The 24,023-nt window shown below is 38.6% G+C and overlaps 1 protein-coding gene across 9 annotated transcripts in view; it reads left to right on the top strand.

The window, feature by feature from the left end:
- GIGYF2 (GRB10 interacting GYF protein 2) overlaps positions 1–24,023 on the top strand; it is a 2,932,407-nt gene that overhangs the window by 116,537 nt on the left and 2,791,847 nt on the right. For all 9 annotated transcript variants that reach the window (XM_044070588.1, XM_044070589.1, XM_044070593.1 and 6 more), the window contains exon 2: positions 18,320–18,393. In XM_044070588.1, coding sequence (XP_043926523.1) covers positions 18,353–18,393 — 41 coding nt within the window. In that variant the 5' untranslated portion in view covers positions 18,320–18,352. The remainder of the gene's footprint in view (positions 1–18,319; positions 18,394–24,023) is intronic.

Here is a 24,023-nt window from a genome sequence, read left to right as displayed (position 1 = left end):
TTTTATTCATTATATATTTCATTCTTGAACCTTGGTCACCAGCAACATATCTAGCCTGATTGTCATTGGGCAGGTTGTCTGACTTGTACTATAACTTTCCACTTGCTTGTTAATTATTGTATTATAAGGTGCCATGGCTCACATGGGTACACTTACATTGGTCTTCCACAAGCACCCCTCTTGCTGAAGAGGTTTTTTTAGCCTCCTAGAATTTTTATTTGAATATAACTATGCTTTATTTATTTCATCCTTATACCACTTTTATCAGCACCTTTGCTGCAAAAGCTAATGCTGATCTCAACCAAGCAAAGAGCGTAAGTATAGAAGTGGAACTGAACATCTCAGCTGGTAAGTAAACAGACTCAAATGTTAGTGTATTGTTAAAGTATGTTTCACATCTGTATTTTCTCATGACCAAGCTGAAATTTAAACCTTTAGTTTTTAGAACTCCGGACCTTTCATACTTCCCTATAATTTTTGGAGTCATTTGCAGTTCTTCGTTTTGTGGTCTTTTCGGTGTCCCCTTCTCCCGTCTGTACTGCATTGCAGAGTCTGCAACTTGGAAATACAGTAGGAGACTTTTTCTTAAAATTTTCCAGTAAATTGTATTTTTGGAGCTACTGTGGCTCCACTCATCCTGCCTTTTGATTAAAAGGAGAACCACACTTACCACAGACTCAGAAAGAAATAAAAAAGTTTATTTCATCATAGTTTGGTGTTTCCTACATTTTAGCACAACTCTGAGACTATTTACAGGTTTTTAAATATATTTTTATATGTAATTTGTGTTTGACCACATGTGGTTTGGCATCTTGAAGTAATTCTGATTGTTTAGTCTGCTTCTAGATATCCCAGAATGCAGTGCTTGTCTGTAAAAAAAAAAAAATACATCGTGCAGGCCTCTTTCTTCCTAAAGCTCCTGTCACTACATGATTTTATATGCATACACTGCTGTCTTTTCAGTTAGTTTTAAGTAACATTTCATGCCGTTCGATGACTTTTTAAAACACAAACGGAGCAAATGCCACATACAGACTTTCAAAGTGCTTTTTACTGCTGCTGCTTTAGAGTGGCTAAATTGCAGTCTTTTGTGAAGCCTGAATTGTACTACTTTGACTGATTTCCCATTCCCCTTCACACCCAACTTCCCTAGCTGTCAAAGTGCTAAGGGTTATTTGAGCTGTTACTTGCTGTGACTGAGAGCTCACAGCATGAGACTTCACTCATATATTGTTTTCTTGTTCTAGCCTTTACTTTCTGTATGGGTAGGGGAAGGACCAAGAAGCTGTGACATCACAGCATGGGTGGGTTTTTAGGACTATCGTGGTGATGTCAGATTGGGAAGGATCTAGTCAGAAAACTACCTGTATTTTTTGGCCTTGATGACATCAGTGAGTTGGAGACTGCAGGGTGGGATAAACGTTTTTTGAAAGTGAAACCCCCACAGTACAGTAAGGTACTGTTCTAGCGGAGAGAAACAGTCAATTTAAAATACTTTAAGTGTTGTATTGTTTATTCATAGCAGGGATACCAAATGGGGAGAGAAAGGACAGAGAAGTTGAGCATTTAATAATAGAATCCCATTGTTGTCCTCTAAGAAACTGATTAATTATTAGAACACTGATGCTTTTTGGTGTATAATGTAAGAAAATACTTATCACTGTTGGGAAGTAATTTAAATGTAACCATTTTAGCAATTTTGCTATTGTAATTAACACTGTGTTTGACTGCCAAAAAAAAAAAAAGTTGTAGACCTCTGCTCTGGGGACAACAGCCTTTGCTTCAGTGCCTTGTTCTTTTACAGCTGGCTTTCCATGGTTACTTTGCTAATGTTCATAGGTGTATACTAGGCTAACAACCACTAGGGGCCTTGTAAGCCCAATAAGGCGACCAATCATTTCACAAGTGGGCAAGGCAATGGCCTAAAAAGATACAAAAATTAAAAAAAATGGCCAGCAGAAAAAATTAGAGAAAAAATGTATTAGAAAAACATACCAGTTTCGGCTCACGCCTTCAGTGTAAATAACATTCACAGTAATCAAACAGTTTTTAAATATATGTGCCACCAATCACGTCTTTCTGTCATGAATAATTAATACATAATATTTAATAAAGACATACAATATAAATGTATACAAACTTCATATCTAAAGAAACATATTAGTTACTAAAAATCTTCTGGTACACACATAGTAATCTAAATGTGTAGATAAATTCTTTTATGTATAAAGTGCACCTAACAAAAGAACTAATTAGATTAAAGGTGTAATTTTAAACCAGGTAAAAGAAAACCCAGCATTTAGCAATCCGTATACATTCCATCATATAAAATTGTAATGCCATCCTAGTGTTATGTTTATACTTCCAAAGATTCTGTCTGTAATAGACTGAAAAAAATTGTAGAGTGCTGTACTTTATTTATAGGAACATATTGATTCTTCAAAACTTCCCAGTACCCAAAATATGGTGTAAGCATACATAGATATTCAGTATATTAAGTGCACCTAAAAGGAACAAATTTATAAATGTTCATTTAGACCAGGTGAGAAAGCCCCCCCTCCCCCCAGTTTGATAATCCATGTACCTTCCTTGCTATTAAGAATATTATGCCAACCTGCTTTCATATTACTGCTCCCCATAATTCTGTGTATAATAGTGAAGCTAAAACTAGATGCTGGGTGCTGGACAGAATGCTTATATAGGGCATTCAAAATATTGCTGTTTCTAATGGCAGTCGTATGTTCAGAGATATGCAGCTTAAATGGACAAGATGTTTGGCCAAAATAAAAGGCCGTGCGAGTACAGGTTGCACGGTATATAATCAGAACTGCAGTTAGCCAGAATGTTAATACGAAAAATTTTACAGGTATTCTTACTTGTAAACTCAATAGTTTTATTAATATATTTACAAAAAGTGCAATGGCCATAAGGCGTAGATCCCAGATGTATCCTACCCTCAAGAGTACCTTGTTTAGCTGTAAATGTTTTGGAACCATGTTTATGCTGGCATAAGAAAACCCCTAATGTGATTCCTCTCCTAAAAGAAAATTTACATCTGTCTTCCAACATATTCGAAAGATGTTCATCCGCTAAAAGAATGTTCCAGTGTTTTTGTATCAATTTAATAAATGTGTTAGTATTACAAGCATATGTGGTGACATATCTAATCCCTTCATTATAGTGATCCCATTGTTTGTATTGTAGTAATTCACTACGATTTTGGGTGCATGCAAATATGCTCACCTTAACGACTTGATTACGATCATATCTTCTATTACGAAATCTGTCAATAAGATCCAGTCTCTAATTCTTAAAATTAGTTATGTTCGAACGAATACAACTTAGCCTAAGAAATTAAGCGGAACCACCAAAGAAGAGAGCAGGAACTTAGATGCACACAGGTTTATTCTGGTACCTCGGCTTCCACAGCCTTCAAAGGAACATTTTAATAATCACACAATGGGGAGCTGGATTCCTTGTTTTTTTGTGCATTGGCTAGACCTGACAGTTACAATACTGGGAATTTTTCTACGTAAGTTGTTGAAATGGGAAAGTATGTTTATTTTAAACTTTGGTACTTTGAAACCTAAAGGTTTAAATTTAGAAAATAATTTGACTATTTGAGATATGGTGTAGTGTTATAAAATAAAAATATAAATTTTGGCATTATGTACTATATACTTTATCTTGTTAAAATATCCCCTACTGTCTGTGTTTTAGCAATTCACTGTATGGCCCCTTTTATTCTTGTGAATGATGCATTGTACGATTATCCAATTAATTAATTAAGAAAATTTGTATAAAATGATGCATCTGTTGTGAAATGGTTATTCCTTTGAAGGCTGTGGAAGCAGAGGTACCAGAATAAACCTGTGTGCATCTAAGGTCCTGCTCTCTTCTTTGGTGGTTCCGTGAACATTTTACGTTTGGTTTTCATTTTCTTTGAGGCGTGCAGTTTTCCTTTGAGGAGCGCAGGTTCTTATCTATTGTGGCAAATTTAGCCTGCAGTGATGAAGGTTTTCGTTTTGCCAATTTGTGCAAGGAAAGGGACAATAAATTGGCGGCATCTGATCCATGGGCTGTTCCAGTATGTACTGATCGTGACAAGAGGTTTGATGAACTTAAAAAGTTAAGGTTCAAAGAAACCTCTTTATTTTACGACACTCGCTTGTTAGAAAAGTATGTTAGTTTGTCGATCACACCCAGGGGACTTCGGGTGGACAAACTACCTGCATTTAAATTTACTGATAATGAGACTGAATTTCTCGAAGCGTGGAAGGCTGCCTCATTACAGTGCTCTTTAAGCTGGCTCAGAATACTTATCAGGCGTAACCGAAAGAATTTGGGGGCAATCCGATTCCAAATTGCAGAGGTGGAGGAAAGTTTGTTCACTGATATTCCAAGTGAAGTTTTTCGTGTTGCCATGAAAGGTATTAATATAGAGACTAGTAAATTTGAAAGTGAAATAGTTTCCAGAAAGAAGAACAAATTGAATAGGGACATCAACGATTTTAGTAAGGACACTGTATATTTGTGGCAGCGTAAACGTAAGAATGGTACGTCCCGAACCGGAAGAATGGAGGGAGCTTCCAGATCCGTTAGAGATTCTTCTGTCTCATCTTCCGATACAGGCACTAGTAGGAAAAGTGTATCGTTCGAAAGAGTGGATAATACTGAAGATGCCAGTGGTCAGTCGGAGATGGAAGAGCAAGTGAATTGGAATTTTCGCCAGGGCAGCAAGCGAAAATCAAGAAGCAAGGGTCGTAACAGAAGACGCTGAAAGGGGCATGTCTCGATTGTGTTTTAGAGAGACTTTGAGGTTGGGACAGTTTGTTTTCTCAAATGTTTTATACAATTCTGTACAGAAGCATATTGTGAATTTAAGTGACTTTGTGGTCACTTCTGATATGGAGCAGGTATTGCTTAAGGGAAGCAAGCTTGTGCCTACCAAAATACCAGCTCTTTCTGATTTAATTATTGATGTTAAGAGTTTCTGTAGGAAATTGTATTTAAAAACTTTTTTTGAAAATAAGAAATGTTTCACTACTAATATATTAAGTTATTTGAATGATGTTGAAATTAATACTGTTACTGACACTTGCATGTTTTCTGATGACTTGTCAAGTTCTTTCGATTCTTTGCTCAACCTTTCTGTATGTGACTATGATTTAGAAACCTCTGGATTACTGGAGGGGGCCAGGGATATATCTGAGTCTGATTCATGTGAAGTTGAGACTGGGCGTTTTGTGACAGGTTATGGTTAACTTGAAGTTCCCAATTTGCCAAGTCACAGTTCCTTCTTTCCACCTAAAAATTCTGCTATTTTGAAAGCTTTTGAGAATGTACTACTTGGCAAAGTAGAAGCTGAATATGGAATGTTTATGAAGAAATATTTTTCTTACAATCTTACAAAAAATGAATGGAAAGCTTTAAAAGATATGCAATCTGTTTGTGATAAGTATGCTTTCTGTCAAGCAGATAAAGGAGGGAACTGGGTAATTATGGACAGGGCACACTATTTGAAGATGGTGTTTGATTTATTATCAAACGAAGAAGTTTATGTTGAGTTGCCAAATAACCCTGTCTTAGAATTTAATAGAGCCCTTTTAGAGTTATTGGAGAGGGGCGAGAGACTGGGTTTTTTAACTAGCAAAGATGTAAAAAAAACTTTATATTGCTAATCCTAGGGATCCCAGTTTTTATGCTCTACCGAAGATACACAAAAACCTTGCTGACCCTCCTGGCCGCCCTATAGTATCCTGCTGCGGTGGCTTTCTTGAACATATTGGCATATTGTTGGATAGTATTCTTAAGAAAGAATTGGTCAATGTCTCTTCACACATTAGGAATACAAATTATTTTTGCATTAAGGTTAAGAATATGCAATGGGATAGTAATTTTTATTGGGCCACGGTGGATGTGAAGGCACTTTATACAAGTATCAAGACTAGATGGGGTTTGGAGGCTATTCATAACATATTGGGGGAGGGCCCACGCACTCCTTTTATTATTTCATTGTTAGAATATGCATTGACCCACAACTATTTTTGTTGTGAAGACAAGATATTTTTTGCAAAAAGAAGGCACCGCAATGGGTGCCAATTTTACTCCTAGCTATGCGATATTATTTATGTCTTTTTTTGAGATCACTTTTCTGTATAGGTTGGAGTTTTTTCAGAAAAATGTTGTACTTTTATTACAGATATATTGATGATTTGATTTTTGTATGTACTGGCAGCATTATTGAATTTGAAGGTTTTATTGCCAGTTTACATAAGAACAAATTTGGTCTTGAATTCACTTATGTTCTGAATAAAAGTACTATTCAGTTCTTAGATATTTATTTATATGTGGATTCTAATAATAAAGTGCAATATAGACCATACAGGAAAGTTACTGCAACCAATAATTTTTTACATGCCACTAGCGCTCACCCAAAACATCTGATTGAAGCACTACCTTATGGTGAGTTTAAACGCACTTTTGAGCATACTTCCGAGATTAATTTGTTAAATTTTGAATTTAGGATGGTTGGAAACAGGCTCTTGGAAAGAGGCTATTCTGAGGTTTCCATAAAGAATAGTAGTGATAGATTGCTTAATCCTGATTTTGTCACAAGGAAGATGGATAAAACTTATGACTTTAGGGAGAATAAATTCGTTTTGAATGAAGAGAATAGAATCTTTTTAGTTAATAAGTATTCTTCTTTTTCTCCTATTCTAAAGGACATAGTAGATTTTCTTTGGCCGATTGTCTGTCACAACGACGAAATTGGCCATTTGTTTCCTAACAGAGTATGTTTTTCATATGGTAGATATGCAAATTTAAAAGAAAAGTTAAAATTTAAATCAAAAATCAGGACAAATATGTTAAGTGGGATTCCATCCACTAAAGGTATGTTCAAATGTGGAAAATGTAGAATTTGTTCAAAGGTTATGAATTTAACAGGGAGTTGTATTAATGGCATAAAATATCAAGCTTTGGATACTTTTAATTGCAAATCATGTGGGGTGGTTTATATAGTGGGTTGTGGGTGTACTCCACCTAAATATTATATAGGGCAAACCAAACACCAGCTAAAGTGAAGAATTATGGAACACATGGGTGATATTAGAAATGGCAGGATGGAAAGTCCAGTTTCTGAACATTTTAATAAATCACACAATGGGGAGCTGGATTCCTTGTTTTTTTGTGCATTGGCTAGACCTGACAGTTACAATACTGGGAATTTTCTACGTAAGTTGTTGAAATTGGAAAGTATGTTTATTTTAAACTTTGGTACTTTGAAACCTAAAGGTTTAAATTTAGAAAATAATTTGACTATTTGAGATATGGGGTAGTGTTATAAAATAAAAATATAAATTTTGGCATTATGTACTATATACTTTATCTTGTTAAAATATCCCCTACTGTCTGTGTTTTAGCAATTCACTGTATGGCCCCTTTTATTCTTGTGAATGATGCATTGTACGATTATCCAATTAATTAATTAAGAAAATTTGTATAAAATGATGCATCTGTTGTGAAATTGTTATTCCTTTGAAGGCTGTGGAAGCCAAGGTACCAGAATAAACCTGTGTGCATCTAAGTTCCTGCTCTCTTCTTTGGTGGTTCCGTGAACATTTTACGTTTGGTTTTCATTTTCTAAGAAATTAAGATTTGGGAATATTATGTGTTTAGGATGACAACTAGAAGTAAGCCATAAATTATTATAACTAAATTGTTTCCTGTGGACATCACTAGACAGAGTACCATCATCCAGACTGGTTATTTGGACATCTAGAAAAGAGATGCATTTAGTATCAAAACGAACTGTAAATTCTGTATCCCACTTATTTTCATTGAGATATTCATAGGTTCATAGGTTCATACTAGGCTATCTGCCCAAGGGCATTTATAAGCCTAGCCCATAGTTATGTGGCTTTCACCACCCCTTTAGTTTGAATAAAACTATGCCTATTATTTTGCTGTGCCTCTGTCAAGCAGTGACACTTAAGTAATCCCTGGGGTATATCTGCGATCTCCCATCCATTGGTCAAGATTCCTCTTGAACAAGGCCAGCGAGGTGCTCTGCCTCACATGTACCGGGATTTTGTTCCACAGCATAGGGAGTCTCTGGGTGATGAATTTGTCTCTCCAGCACGTTCTATTAATAACCGTGTCAAGGTTTAAGTCTCCCGCCCTTGTGGTTCTGAGGGATCTAGATTTTTTGAGGTGAAGCATATTCATCAAATCTGGGTTTGACATGGCCTTATATGTCAGGCACAGGTCACCTCTGAGCAAGCGGTATGAGACTGAATAGAGCTGGAGTTTTCAGTCGGGCAGCATAAGACATATTTTTGAGACCCTTTATCCTTTTGGTGAGGAACTTTTGGGGCCTTTCCAGCTGCTGCAGGTGTCGGGTCAGATACATTCCGAATGGGGCATTGTACTCAATCATAGGTCTAATGAGTGATGAGTACAGGGGGACGATGACCTCCCTTGATCTAGATGTGAATCCCTTCATGATCAGGTGGGCAATGTAGAAGGTTTTCCTAACTACTTTAGCAACATGAGTGTCAAACGAAAGGCTACTGTCAACCTGGGTCCCCAGATCCCTGATGACTTCTGTGCTCAGTGGATTGCCACCTATATGGTAGCTAGGGGTAACCTTGTTTCTCCCAAAGGGTATGACTATGCATTTCTTGGCGTTTAACTTTAGGCCATGGCTCTGGCACCAGTTATCCGTTTCTGTGAGGCCCTTCTGAAGGATATCTGTGTCAGATGTGTTTTCGACTATGGCGCCCAGTTTGCAGTCACCTGCAAACTTTGTCAGCCATAACCCTCCTGTGTTTGCTTGTACTTCAGAAAAGTAGATGCCGAACAAGAGTGGACCCAGGACTGAGCCCTGTGGGACACCACTTGTGACAGGCTTTGAGTCTGACATGGCTCCAGCAACTCTGACCCTGTGGGTTCTGTCACTTAGCCAGTTTGTAACCCATCTTGTGATGTATGGGTTTACATTCAAGCTGATGAGTTTTTCGATGATACCTGAGTGGGGTATTGTGTCAAAGGCCTTTGCCAGGTCGAGGTAGGCTGTATGGACTGCCTTTCCCTCATCAGTGGCCTTGGTGACTGTCTCGAAAAAGTCAACCAAGTTTAAAAGGCATGATCTGCCTTTGACAAAGCCAAACTGGGTTGGATCCAAAGTCTGCAAGTTCCCTATGTCGTTATTTATGAGTTCCATTATGATCCTCTCCATGGCTTTGCAGATAAGGCTTGTCAAGCTAATGGGACGGTAATTACCAGGGTTGGTTGAGGCACCGCCCTTGTGAAGTGGGACCAATGAATTCCTGAAAGTAAAGATGGTCATCTCTCAAAAAGCCAACAAGCATCAAGATTTCTTCTCCAAATGTCAATTTCATCCAAAAATGGATAATGATCCTGATCATAGATAATTTGTTGTTCCAGATAACCCATAAATAAATTGGCATAAATGGGGGCAAAAGATGCCCCATTGCCATGCTTTGTAGTTGTAAATAACACTTATCAAAAAAAGAACACATTTTTGGTTAACACATGCTCAGCTAAACAAACAAAAAAATATTAAATCCAGGACTATACAAAAATATTGTTTCCAGCCAATACTGGAGCACTGCTAGACCTGCCCAATGAGAGATACTTGTATATAATGATTTAACATCAAGAGTACACATCAACCAACCTGGTTCTGATTGAGAATCAAAATAATATTCAAAAATTGAGTGGTGTCCTGAATTCTAGCTCTGACACCTGATAGTAAAGGTTTTAAATAGTTAGAAATGCGGACAGTGGTTTGGTGAGAGATCCATGACCAGAGACTATTGGTCTACCCTGTGGTATTTCTGGATTTTTATTTATTTATTTTTTTTTTTGGAATTAAATGTAAACGTTGTAATGGATCTGAAACCATCAGATGTTTAAGAATGTGTTTATTGATAATGCCTTCACTTAAAGCTAATTGAAGGAATTGATCTATTTCTTGTTTGAATCTAAATGTAGCCTCAACAACCATATGGGTATAGAACCTACCATCAGATGATTGACTATGTGCCAAATACATAGATCAATCAAGGACCACCACTGAACCACCCTTATCTGTCGTAATGACTATGTTTGTATTGTGATGAAGATTCTCAAGTGCATGTTTCTCAGCTAATGTAAGATTGTGCTAGCCCTGTGTTGTATGTAAATCAGAAGAATAGTGTAGATCTTTTAATACACATTTCTGAAAAATTTCAACAGGTTTGTTGACTGGGTATACAAATGTGTATTTATGAAATTTAAAGCTTGACATAGAATCAGAGACCACTTCAGACTGATATTGTTTCTCAAAAAACAATTTCAAATTAATGTTCCTACAAAAGGATATGACATTGTGAACAAAATTCTGTTCAGCAACCACAAATCTTGGTGCTAAGTTTAAACCCTTAAGTAATTTCTCTTCCACCTCAGATAGTTTAGTGGAGGAAATCTTATGTATATTACCACCCCCCCACTACCGTGGAATCAAATGATACAGTGTTTCTAAAGAACTGGCTCGATCTAGGTTTCCTACCACCCCCCCATCTAACCCTAAAGGGGTAGCAGTGTCTATGTTAGAGACAAATGTAACATTACGTTTCTTGTTTTTTTGGTGGCCAATCACGTTGGTCTGTTTCTATGTCAGTATATGAGGACGGATCATCTCCATAAGTATCAGTAGTAGTTGTCTGTCTTAATTTTTTAAGAATGGACCTAGGTCGTTTCCTTTTAGTACCCCCATTTGGATTATCTGATTTTGAAAATGGCAACCTATTATGTTGCTCAAATGGCTTACCGGAATAGTTATCTCATAAATCTCTGTTGTATTTCCTGATTTTTCTATTTTTGAGTTCTATTTCAAGACCAAGTAAATCTTTGGTCAGTTTCTGAAATAGTGTATTATATAATGGGTGACTCTCTTATTTTATTAGCCTCCTTACAAACCTGAGTTACTTCTGAAATAGAACTGGCTAAAAATCCACAATAAATCAAAAAAAAAACAAACTTCACAACACCTAAATAACCACACAAGTTACAACAAAAAACAGTTAGCATAAACGAAACACTTATCTTAGCCTGCTGCAATTTTGCTCAACAAGTAATATCTTTTCAAAATTATGTATAAAAATTATATATGGCAATTCTGCTCAAAAACAGTCAGAATATCCCATCTTAACATACAGTAATTCTGCTCAATAGATGTTTTATTATATGTAGAATTTATATATTATATAGCAGATATGCTCAACATATATATAAAATATAGTAGATAGCTCATGAGAATAATCCAAATTATCCTTGAACCATAATTTATATCCCTTTTATTCAAACCAATTTTGTAAGCATGCAGCATGCATAAGCTCAGCACACCTATCTGAATGAAATTTTAATCAAATAGATTTAGTTCCAATCAGAACATATTGAAATGTATTAAGAATTAAATATTTGGTGACAAAAAAGCCACCAAAAAATTCCAGTACATACCAATGTAAGATGTATACCAACCAGTGAATTAATTCAGGTCCGCGAGCAAGATATATGAAACTGGGAAACAAGACCCAGCCTAACTCGGGCCAAAAAAACAAAATGGTATATGATATAATAAATCCCATCTAGGTTACTGGATCTGTGTCACATATATGCTGTTAATAGATTTCAAAGTTGTTACTAGAAGGACATTCAATGTAGCTAAACCACTGAGTACCAATAAAAGCAAAAAAAATAAAGAAAACAATTACAGTACCAGTTAAGGATTTGTTATCAATTCCAACTTCCATATACAAAAAGTTATATTACCTCAAACCTGAATTTTTTTTGGCATATGAAACATATGTTCTATACCACTCTAAGAAATACTGAAAACGTAATTATTCTCCAAATTCCACAAAATCATAAAATTACGAAATGTGAAAATGCACAAATGCAAAGTCGGTCATGAATTGTTACCCTTATGGTGCTGCAGTAGCGTTGTCGCCTCACAGTAAGATGCTGTCCGGTTCGATTCTCAGCTAGAGCATCTTCTGTGTGGAGATGTGTGAATGGGCGTACCTTCGTTGAAGGTTGTGCGTCAGGGCTGGTAACTCGGCACATAAAAATCAACTACCAATCATTAGTGGACCGGAGTTCCGCTGTGGCGACCCCTAACCGGCCGAAAGACACTACATGGTAAGCTCAGCTAGTGAAAAGATCATCCAAAACCGCCTGTTCTAAGGTATGAAACACTGAAGAAATATCCAAGCGAAAAAACGCTTGGACATAATATTTAGATGAAATATAGCTTGTTTACAAACAATCTGTCCACTTAATTTAACTGTAACACGCTATTGTCCAGGATGGTTAATGTATAACATCCAAAAGTTCCTGACAAACACGTTGACAGAAAATATTTGAATAAAACAAACTTTAGTTCTCGTAAGGGGTTTCTGCTGAAGCTCCTATTAAAAATCAGCCACTTTCATCAAAGGACCAGGGTATCTTAAAATGTCCACCAGCATTGATCTGTCTGATTTTACTCAAATGCACTAGCATCCAAAAGTTACTGACGGAAATGTTGATGTAGAACATATAGCCACGACACAATGCCTCAGCCAATGTTACAGGCATAAAAATACAGTTCCAACCATAAACATGTATAGCCCGAAATGTTTGTTCGCCCAAAAGGTTGAAAAAAAGATTTTATATATGTGGATTAGTTGATGCACAACCCGAAACCAAGTAAATGCATCAGTAGGCCAAAAGAGTACGATCCCACCATGTTACACACGTTAATCAAAATAGCATTGCAGACCAGAATGAAAGAGTTGCTGACTTCAAGCCATGTTACGAAGATTTATAGTCCACAAACAACATCCTGCCCAGATGTATAATAGTCAAAATACGAAAAAGCGTAAAGTATCAACGTTGCTTAAACCAGAGCGTAACGCAGCAAAGACGGACGTCTCAACGTTGCTTTGACCAAGCTGTGACTTGACGTATTTTTCAACATTAAACTTTCTTCCAACAGGGATAAGAAAAGGTTACTAGTAGAGGTTGAAGGAGTTCCTTTATAACGCACATAGCCAGTGGCAAAGCTAATAGCTAAAAAAATCCCAAAAATATATATGACTTAGTGTAAATCCTCTCAAAAGGAAGCCCCAACAAAAAATACAAAAATCCAATAAGATGACCAATAATTTCACAAATGGGCAAGTGCAATGGCCCAAAAAGGTACAAAAATCAAAAATAAGGCCAGCACAAAAAAATAAGAGAGAAAATTTATTAGAAAAACATAACTGTTTTGACTCATGCCTTCTTCAGTGTAAATTAAATTCACAATAAGCCCAGCCTCTGTTTACTTTTCTTTGTGAGATTCCTTCTCCCCATTTGGAAGTTATGTTCATATGAAAACCTCCCCGTGATCTGTACAACAAAGTTATTGTAGTGTTATTCTTGACATGTGTACCTTTGGAGGAAAATATGTTTTATTACTGATTTTTACCTACAGTAGGAGCCCTTTCAGAGTAATAGTAAAGGTTCATGAATAGCCATATTAGTAGCTCTTTCAAACGGACTGCTTTAAGCATGTACCTGTTCCCTTCCACAATTCCTGGAGAGCAGTGCTATTTGTATTTAATGGAGTTTATAAATCCTTTTATAATTGATATTTATAATACAGTGTTTTGTATTGAGGCATTGTTTTAGGATCTGAAGAAGCGTAGTGTATCTATGTGAAAGCGATTGTCTTATGCAATAAATTGGATTTTTATCGCAGTGGAAGCCGTAGTGGTTTTGTTAAGTCTTTGTTCATTTACAGTTTGTCTTCTTCAACAAGACCTTTGGGTGGCTGTGGTGTTATTTTTTGCACTTCTGGTTGTTTTAAATCCACACCTCCTCATGGCTGATGCTACCTTGCCTGAAAGGAATTCTCTTCTGCGTGTTGACAGGGAGCGGTTGACTTGGGAAAATGTTTTATTACAGCGTAATAACCTTCTGTTGGTTGTGAACTTTGAAGGTAAAGTACCGGATAAAATTGAGAATTTTCAACAGTTTTCTGCCATGTTAAGGGACATGGAAAATGATTTGTATAAGCTCAAATGTTATGTTTGGCAGAGACAGCATCTGGAAGCCTGCCTATATTTTCGTGTGATCCCGAGGGGCATGAGTGTTATGCATGCCCTCGTATGGTGACACACATCCGTTGCTACTCAAGCAATGGCAGCAATTAAATCTTGACTTAAGCTATAAATACATGAGACTTATCATTGACTATTTTCGTCCCATTGAACAAAAATTGTTAAGAGGAAATACAACGTTCACATGGTAATATTCTCGAAAAATTTAAGGGGGAACAGTTTGATAACTCATTGACCAATAAGTATGTGAATATTTCCCTGTATGAGAAGAAGTTGCAACAAACAAAGCAACGGAAATCGCAGAGGGATTTTATTGATTTTACTTCAGCATGGCGGAACATTTCAACACAGATGACTTCACAGCCTGAGCCACAGCAATCCACCTTAAATTCTGAGCCAGCATCTAGCCCATTCCTGAATAATACGGAAGTGAGTGCTTTGGTAACAGGCACACAGAGGGCTGGAGGGGAAATGTCTATTACACCTTCACCATCAGTTGAACTTGACTATACCCCTCCACCTAACCAACAGGCCCTCACTGTTGTGTCCATGGGAGCGAGACCAAAACAGCTCACTCCATGTCCACTGGATCGTTTTTTTACCCCTCCCAGTAAAACCAATGGGAGGATCGACAGCAATCGAGATCAATGAGTCAGGGAACATGGAAGAGGAAGAATTCTGGAGAAAACCAAGCTTCGAACAGAAGAAAGAAATATTAAATAACATTGTGGTGAATTTGTCAGACCGTGAGCTTACCAAAGTGAAGCTCTCTGCTCTGAATAAGGTTGAACATTTATTCCTTCTTCTCCTGCCAATATAAGTGAATTACTGACTGATTTAAGACTTTTTGGGCGTAACATTGCTTTAAAATTGTTTCTTAAAGATTGTTCAGATCAATCTAATGTAAATGGTGAAGTGTATAGGAGGAAGAGTTCTTTCACTCCCCTACTACCAGCTCATGTTGAAGCTTTCATTACAGCCCTTGTATCACAAACATAGGGCTGAATTTTATAATTTAGATGTCGCTCAGAGGCAAGTACTTTATTCGCTGAGGAACAATCCTGCATTGTCTATCAGACCAGCTGACAAAGGAGGGGAGATGGTCCTAATGAACAGAGGGGATTATGATGCAGGTATGCACTCTTTATCGAGTGATCTAAACACATACAAGGTTAAATAACACTGAATATTGTAAAATTGTGAGTAATGTAAATGATATGCTTTATGATCTACTTGTGTAGACAAATTGATGATACGTTATATTCTTTTTTACATGTGGAATATCCATTAATTCCCTGCATCAAAGGGTTACCTAAGATTCACAAGTCGATGCAGAACCCCCCAATGAGACCCATAGTGGATGGAGGGGGATGGTGCACGGAACATCTTTCCATTTATGTGGGTGGTAAACTAAGACCCTTAGTGAGAGAGATTTCCACCATCCTAAAGGATACTACACAGTTTGATGATTTGAATAAATATGGGGAGAATGCAGATACAGTGGATATACTGATGGTGACCATGGATGTACAAAGTTTATTTACTTCCATACCGAATGAGTATGGCATGGAAGCCATAAGAGCACTTTTAAGTATGCATAGTATGTTTGACAGAAATGAGGTTATTTTGATATGTACTTTGCTTGAGCTGATTCTTTTGAACAATGTATTGATGTATGAAGGACATATATATTTGCAGAGATGGGGTGTCACTATGGGCACCCCTTGTGCTTTTACTCCTATGCAAATTTGGTGGTACACTTTTGGGAGAGACTGTGTTTGTTTACTAGTGATTTGTATACCCACATAACATTTTGTAGACGTTTCGTGGATGATATTTTTATACTGTGGGATGTGGGGATACCCCTCCTTAATGAATTCATTACATACTTGGGAAATACAACCGATTGTTTGAAGTTTGTAGCTATGTATTCATTTGAAACCCTGGGTTTTTTGGATGTGAAATTGTATAAGGATAACCTGGGGAAAATAGCTACAGGCCTGTTCCATAAAGAATGTTGGCGTAATAGCTTCTTGGATCATAGCAGCATGCATCCTAAGCACATTTTCCCTAACATTATGAAGGGTCAATTGAATAGGGTGAAGAGGCTTTGTGGAGCTAGATCTGTTCTGCAACATGAAGTATACTTTCGAACAGTTATTTTTAGAGGCTGTAGATAGTCTGATTTTTCTAGGTTAAGGGATGAGATTATCAATGAGAGGGTGAGTTCCCCCTGACAGTGGTAACTTGCCACATAGAGGTACCACACGATGTGAAGGAAAATATGGAACTCGTTTAGTAACTAGATATATTACAGATAATAAGAGGGTACATGAAATTATTATTAGAAATTGGCATTTTCCTATGGCGGATATCGATACTATGAAATTGGTCGGGGAGCAGCCTAAGTTTATATATAAGAACAATCAGAATATGAAACGGATATGTGGTAATAGATCTTGCACTTCAACTCAAGAGGGAGAACTTGGTATTTTCCCCTGTAAGAAGTGTAAGATGTGTAGTAGTATGACACGAGTTCAAAAGTTTAAGCATCCAACTCTGTGTTATGAATTTGAACCGAGATTTCGTGCCTCTTGTAGTACTACTAACCTCATTTACCTGGCTACGTGATGGGTGCAGCTGTTTTTATGTTGGCAAAACCATGAAACGTCTTAGGGATAGAGTGTACCACCATTTATATGATATTAAGCATAGCAGTTTATGCAATGCTTTAGCCAAGGACATAGAATTTTCACTTCATACATTTTGTTTTAGGGTTTTACAAACTGTTGCAGTGAATAAGAGAGGTGGTGTTAATAATAATTTTATTGAACGCATGGAACTGAAATGGATTTTTAAGCTACAAGCACACATCTATCCTGGTTTGAACAATAGTATTTGTATTAAACCAGAGTTGGATGCAAGGTGCTTTAAGTAAATGGTTTTAGCATTTTATAAGGAGGGTAATTAATGTCAGTTCTGTTATTTAATTGTTTAATTATTTAATTGATACTTGGACTGTGATTTTGCTGCTATAAAATGTTTTGTATTGGGGCATTGTTTTAAGGATCTGAAGAATTGCAGTGTGTCTACATGAAAGCGCTTCTCTTATGCAATAAATTGGATTTTTATCGCACTGGAAGCTGTGGTGGTTTTGTTAAGTCTTTGTTAATTTACAATTTGTCTTCAACAAGACCTTTGGGTGGCCATGGTGTTATTTTTTGCAAATCTTTTTATAATCTAATATTAGAGCATCTTTCAGGAAAGGACCTCTTTTTCAAGTTCCTAACAAGAGTGCCAGCTCTGTTGGTGAAGGAATGAAGCCCTTTTACACCAGTAGCTTTTGTTCACCAGGAGCATTGGGTGGAATTAGCAGAAGAATGGCATTTTCTGGCTTGTTTGCATGCAAGGAGAGGAAGTTACCGTAACTTCTTCCATGGGGAAGATCCAGACAACATGCTTGTAGTACTGCAGACAGGGGAGGTAGGCATATAAGGAGTGGTGTGTGCCTCCCTCTGAAAGCTGTAGTGTGTTTGGAGAACCATGTGTGTGTGCCACTTGTGGAAGGTGTTATGGATGTTTCTTGCAGGCAGGGCAGAGAGTTTGGTGCATAAATTAAAAATCAGTCCCTCATTGTGGATGATGGCAAGCACTTGCTTCTCTGGGGATCAACTGGTCTGGTGGGCTGTTCACCGGTAGGAATAATTGATCACTAGGGTGACCCAGATAGATGATCATTGCAGGGTGGTGGCCCCCAAAATATCCTTACACAAAGACCTAGCACTTTTGAAGGAAAGCACTAGAGGTATCATGATATCCCTTGAACTCTACATACAAGGAATGTCTTGTATTGCTAAGCATGCTAGTGGAAAACCTGAGCCAATATGGTATGTCCTCTTGAACTGTTGAAGGTTTCTTGTCTGTCTGCTGGTAAGGAGAATAGTACGTGTGTGTGTGCAGTCTCATCACCATAGTGTCAGTTTTTATTTAGTGGAAGCATGGTGTAACAGACCTTAATACTTCTGTAGAAAGTAGTAGTTGGCATTTTGCACTGTTAGTAAAGGATATGCTAAAAAAAAATGTATGTGGCTTAGGATGCAGTAAGTTTTAGTATCTTTTTTGGGAGATGAGATGTAACTGATTATCTTCTTTTTCTTTCTGTGCAGATATCTCTAGACATTTAACGTAAAGCATTAAAAATGGCAGCAGAAACCCAGACACTTAACTTTGGACCAGAATGGTAAGTACCTGTTTGCAGTAATGAAAGTACTTTTAACTTGTACCGTGGGAGCTGCTAATGTCAGTATCATTTGATTAGTGTTTAATATTGGTAGGATGCTGCTGCTGCTGCAGGTAGCTGTGTGTGCAGTGAACATAGGAAAAAAACTCCTATCACTTGCCTTTTGTTATTGTTGTTCTGTCCTCACTTTTGTTCTTCAGAATTGTAGCTTTGTATGGACTATTTAAGTAGAAACTAGATTTAAGGGTCAGTTTTTTTTTGTAAATGTCTATTTGATGTTTGACATATTAAAACTATTCATATATCACAACATAAGATTAAGACCGAACAGATTAGTTGTGTTGGCTATTACAGTAGAATCTCGGTAGGTTGACCACCCAGGGGACTGTAGCAAACTGGTCAACATATGGAGGTGGTCAACATAAGGAACTAGGCCTGCTGCACTGATACGTGCATGTACTTCACTTTCGTGTACAGCTTTTATTAGAGAATATCATACGAAATCATACATAAACAAAACACAATAAAATCATACATCCAGTATTACACAAAATCAGTACATTTACTGTGTTCCCACGGTTTAATCATTCTTTCTGAAAAGAGTCAATCTGGGTCTGTTTTTTTATTCTTATTACAAAAGTAAGTGGAGAAAGCCCCCTCAATGCTGGCTACACCACTCAGCATACCTGGGCATTTTTCCACAGCAAATTACTTCAACTGCATTGTCAGATGCCTGACATCCTCTTCTTTTGGAGTGTCTGCAATTTCTGTGTCATTCTCACTTGCTTCTTCCACTTCATCACCTGCTTCATGCACTTTTACGCTGGTCTGTACTTTGTTCAATATCGCTTGGAAAATTGCTTCTGGGTCAGGTTCATTATAAGTTGCCACCTCATCATCCATTGCAACAAAACCTTCAAAATCTACTCCTTAGAATTTTGCCATGGGAGATGACTGTCTGATGGGGCCAAAACATTTTGCTGTTGGGTTGTGACAAATCCATCTTTCTTGAAATGCTACTTTATTATTTCTGGCTGAACTTTATTCCAAGCAGAACTGATCCAGAGGACAGCATTCAGAGCGTTAACTGATGCAGTGGATGCAGTTGCTTCCACAAGTGGACCACATGTTTTGTGTTTTAGTAATGACCCACTGAAGGAGTTTAGCTTGGTAGTGCATATTAAATGTTTTGATGATGCCTTGGTCAAGAGGTTGGATTTTTGAGGTCGTGTTTGGAGACAAAAATTTCAGTGTCACGTTTGTGAGATGGTTCAGTTGTGGGTAGCCAGGACATCTAATGTCAGTAGAATAGACTATTTCTTGGTCGATACCCCTTACTCACTTTTCAGATAGGGCATCAGTCATCCTTACGCATTTGTTTGATCTCCAAGTAATGAGGAGGTCTTCGGGCGTCATGTTCTTGAATGTGCATGGCTTTGCCGGTTTACCAATCACCAAGGTCTTTAGTTTCTCATTGGTTGAGCTAGTGCAGAGCAGAACTGTGAAACTTTCTTTGGAAAGTTTTCCCCTCTTATATTTGTCACCCTTCATGATGAGGCTCCTGTCAGGCATTGCCTTAAATAAAGTCTGCACTCGTCAGCGTTTAACATATTGTCATATTTGAAGCCTCTGGCAAAGTCTGAAAACTTTTTGATGAACTTTTCCACAACTTCTACTGGAACTTCATTGGATTCACCACACAAGTCTTTCTCAGTGATCTCGTGTCGCAGTTTAAATTTCTCGAGTCAACCACTTGATGGTTGGAAATCTGCCACCCCAATACCGGTGTGAATTTTTAGCAACTTCTTGGATCATCAGCCTGGAGATTCAGACAATGTTCATCGTGTTCCACTGTTGCAGTCATTAAATTTGGGTTATCCTGCTGGCAGGCTACCCGCAGTCGGCCTGAATTCCAAAATCTTAGTCCGGCGTCAGTTGCTGTCGCCCCTTCCCTGACGTTAGTGCGCCAGGGGTATAAAAGATGCAGCCAATGCCATTTTCTTCAGTCTTTCTTGCCGTGCGGTGCCCGAAGCAAAAGCAGTTCGCAAGTGCCGGTCGGCCGACTCCTGAGATTTTCGAATTCGAATTTCAGATCCAAAGTCTTCATTAAAGCTAAGTACCCCGTTGGGTAAACTTTTTTTTCTTGCTCCAGACCGATGTCAGAAAAAGTTAACAATTGTATTTCTTGTGGGAAGCAAATACCTCATAAGGATTTTCACTCTTACTGTATTCCTTGCCTAGGCCCTGACCACAACGTTGCTTGTTGTCAGTTTTGTGCTAGATTTAACCAACGCACTATTAAGCGTCGGTACGAATTTGCCTTTCATTACTTTGGCCGCAGATTCAATTATACAATGCCGGCGGAATAGCTGACGACCGGAGTTTATAAAAAACGCAAGGATAAAGACTAGGACAGGCATCCGAGGTCCAGAATCGACTATGAGGCTTCCTCTAAGCTAGTTGTCAGTTCTCAGTGAGGCGCTTTCGCAGCCCCTGACCCGCTACCTCAGAGCCACAGGCCGCTTCCGACTCCCATGTGGAGCCGACTGGGCCTCTGAAAACTCAAGGTATTGGATCTTCGGAAACTATTCCCTCAGATGGGTCTGGAGCTGCTGTGCAGGCATCAGCTTCTGAGGGTGTTTTCAGACCTATACAGTTATATGTAAAGCCATCTTCAGCTTCAAAGCCAAAGACTAAAGCAGCTCTAAAGACAATGAAACAAGTACAGCATTCTCCAGGACAGACTTCCATGCCTAAAAAACAGATGCTCAAAATGGCCGAAGACCTTATTACTTTGATCAGGGGTTCCCATCCCCCTCCTGATAAGAGGCCTAGGCAAGAGACAGAATATGGATCTTCAGATCAGGTGTCCATTTCCTCTGATTCCTCCTCTGATCAGGAATACTCTCTTCCTCCCTATGAGGATTCTGATGCTGAAGAATCTATTCCTTCAGCTTCTCCTCCTGAGGATTACTCTTTTGGGGAAACACTGCATACTTTAAGGGAGCACTTTCATTGGGAGAGCCAGGATTATTCAGAATCCAAGAAAAGGCTCAGATTGAGGGAGCACTTTCATTGGGAGAGCCAGGGTTATTCAGAATCCAAGAAAAGTCTCAGATTTTCTTTTACTTCCTCAGCACAGGCCCCTTGCTATTCCCCCTGTTCTGGACATTGTAGATGATGCTTTTTCTGGAGTCCGGCCTGTCTCCAGACTCTATACCCCCTGCACCCGTTAAGCCAGACAGGTACTACAGAGTTCCAGATTCACATAAATTTCTATATCCTGCTGCTGATCCAGAAGCTATTTCTCAGGGTCCCAAAGGGGTCAAGGCTTCCACTGCAAAAAACCCTGTTTCCTCCGATAGGGATTCTAGAGCACTGGACAGATGGGGAAAAAAGTTTACACTTCTGCTACCTTAGCTGTAAGAGCTTTAAATTGTCAGTTTCATATGCTTAAATATCAGCAGTACTTAATGTCACTGGTAAAACAGAAAATGTTAAATTCTGAATGTGCTGAAAACAAGGAAATGCAGGATTTATTGCATGCAGCTGAACAGGTGGGAAAACATACTTTGCAATGTGGTTTTGATTCTTTGGAGGCCTCTTGCAGGGCCACTGTAACGGGTTCTGTAATTAGGAGGCATGCTTGGTTAAAGGAACAAAATCTGCCTGATCATGTTAAAGCAAAACTATTAGATGCTCCATTACAGCATGATACTTTGTTTGGTGTTAAGGCAGAAGAGTTGTTGAAGAAAATGGAGGATAAAGCGAAATCTATGCGGACAGTTAAGGATTACTTACAGGTACAGCCACCCAGATTTAGCAGGAACAGGCCTTCAAAAAATTGGTCCTTTCCAGTGTCAGGCCACAAAGAGGCAGATCCCAGCCCCAAGGCTCATACAGGCCTAAACAATGGGGTGCTTCTACCTCCAAAAGCGGATAAGACAAATCTCAACCTTATAGGAAACAGTCCCAATGACTTTCCTCTACCAGTACCAAGCACTTATCTTTTGGACGCTCCCTTAGGGGGAAAACTAGCACTTTTTTTCACAAAACTGGCACATGATCACCCAGGACAAATGGGTCTTGAATATAGTGTCTCAGGGTTACAGGTTCCACTTTCACACCCTGCCAAAGGCAAAAGGCATGCCAGACCTGCCACACAATCAATGGGCAAAGGCACAAAAGCAAGTTTCATCCCTCATGGACATGAGGGCCATTCAGTGAGTACCACTACAGGAGCAGGGACAAGTATTTTACTCACGACTTTTCTTGGTACCCAGAAAGGACAAAGCCTGGAGACCAATACTGAACCTGTCTATTCTAAACACTTTTCTGGACATTCCAAAATTCAAAATGTTGACTCTGCAGCAGCTTCTGCCCATGCTGGGCAAGAAGGCTTGGCTTGTAACCTTGGACCTAAAAGAGGCATACCTGCATGTCCCAATCAGACAATCTTGCAGAAGATACCTCAGATTCATAGCTGGCTCAATGCACTACCAATTCTCTGCACTGCCCTTTGGCTTATCTACTGTGCCCAGGGTCTTCACAAAATGCCTGGCACCAGTAATTGCTTTTTGCAGACAAAAAGGAATTCAAATATATCCCTACTTGGACGACTGCCTTATTCAAGCAGAGAACAAGGACATCCTTCTAAAGCATCGGGTGTTTGTAAAAAGATTGCTAAATTGCCTAGGGTACACAGTAAACGAAAATAAATCAAAACTAGTACCCTCTCAAGAGGTAATATTCCTGGGTGCAAGCTTAAATACAACTGCCCAGATGGCTTATCTCACGCCAGACAAACAAAGGCAACTGACTTCTTATTTCGACATGTTGGCAACAAAAACTCAGTTATCTCAAGAACAATTCTGCAGGCTTTGGGCTTCATGGCATCCTGCATTCTGTTAATTCCATATGCAAGACTGCATATGAGGAAACTACAATGGTATCTAGAAAGTGTTTGGACTCGGCATTGCCACAGCCTGGAGACAGTAATTATCCTCATTCCCTGCCTGCAACAGGAGTTTCGATGGTGGGCACAGGCCTGTCACCACAACAAGGGACAGCCTTTCACTTTACCCACTGCCAGGCAGATGATAACAAGAGATGCATCAGATTATGCCTGGGGGGCCAGCATGTCAGGAAAATGTATTTAGGGCACATGGCCCACAAGCCAAATGCATCTTCATATCAATCTAAAAGAAATGCTGGCTGTCCAGAATGCCCTGACAGCTTTCAAGGATCTGCTTCATCCAGGGCAGCTGTTAATAAAGACAGACAATACTACAGTCATGTGGTACATAAACAAGCAGGGAGGAACGCTTTCTTACCCCCTCTGCAGACAAGCCATGATTTTGTGGAACACAGTTTTGACTTTTCAAGTACACCTACAAGCACAATTCTTGCCAGGAAAGACAAATACTCTGGCAGACGAACTAAGCAGAAACCTCATGGATCCTCACGAGTGGAAACTAGATCCACAAATCTTCAGCATAACAAGGAAATGGGGATGCCCAGACATAGATCTATTTGCCTCCCCTCACAACTGCCAACTACAGAGATTTTGTACAAGGACTTATCACAAGCTAGCATGGAAAGTGGATGCTCTATTATTCAGCAGGAGAAAC

The sequence above is a fragment of the Protopterus annectens genome, chromosome 4.part1 (genome assembly GCF_019279795.1).
Source record: "Protopterus annectens isolate FY-2018-M chromosome 4.part1, PAN1.0, whole genome shotgun sequence".
Taxonomy (NCBI): Eukaryota; Metazoa; Chordata; order Ceratodontiformes; family Protopteridae; genus Protopterus; species Protopterus annectens.
Note: the sequence above shows the minus strand (reverse complement) of the source record. Positions and strands in the feature narration are given on the sequence as shown.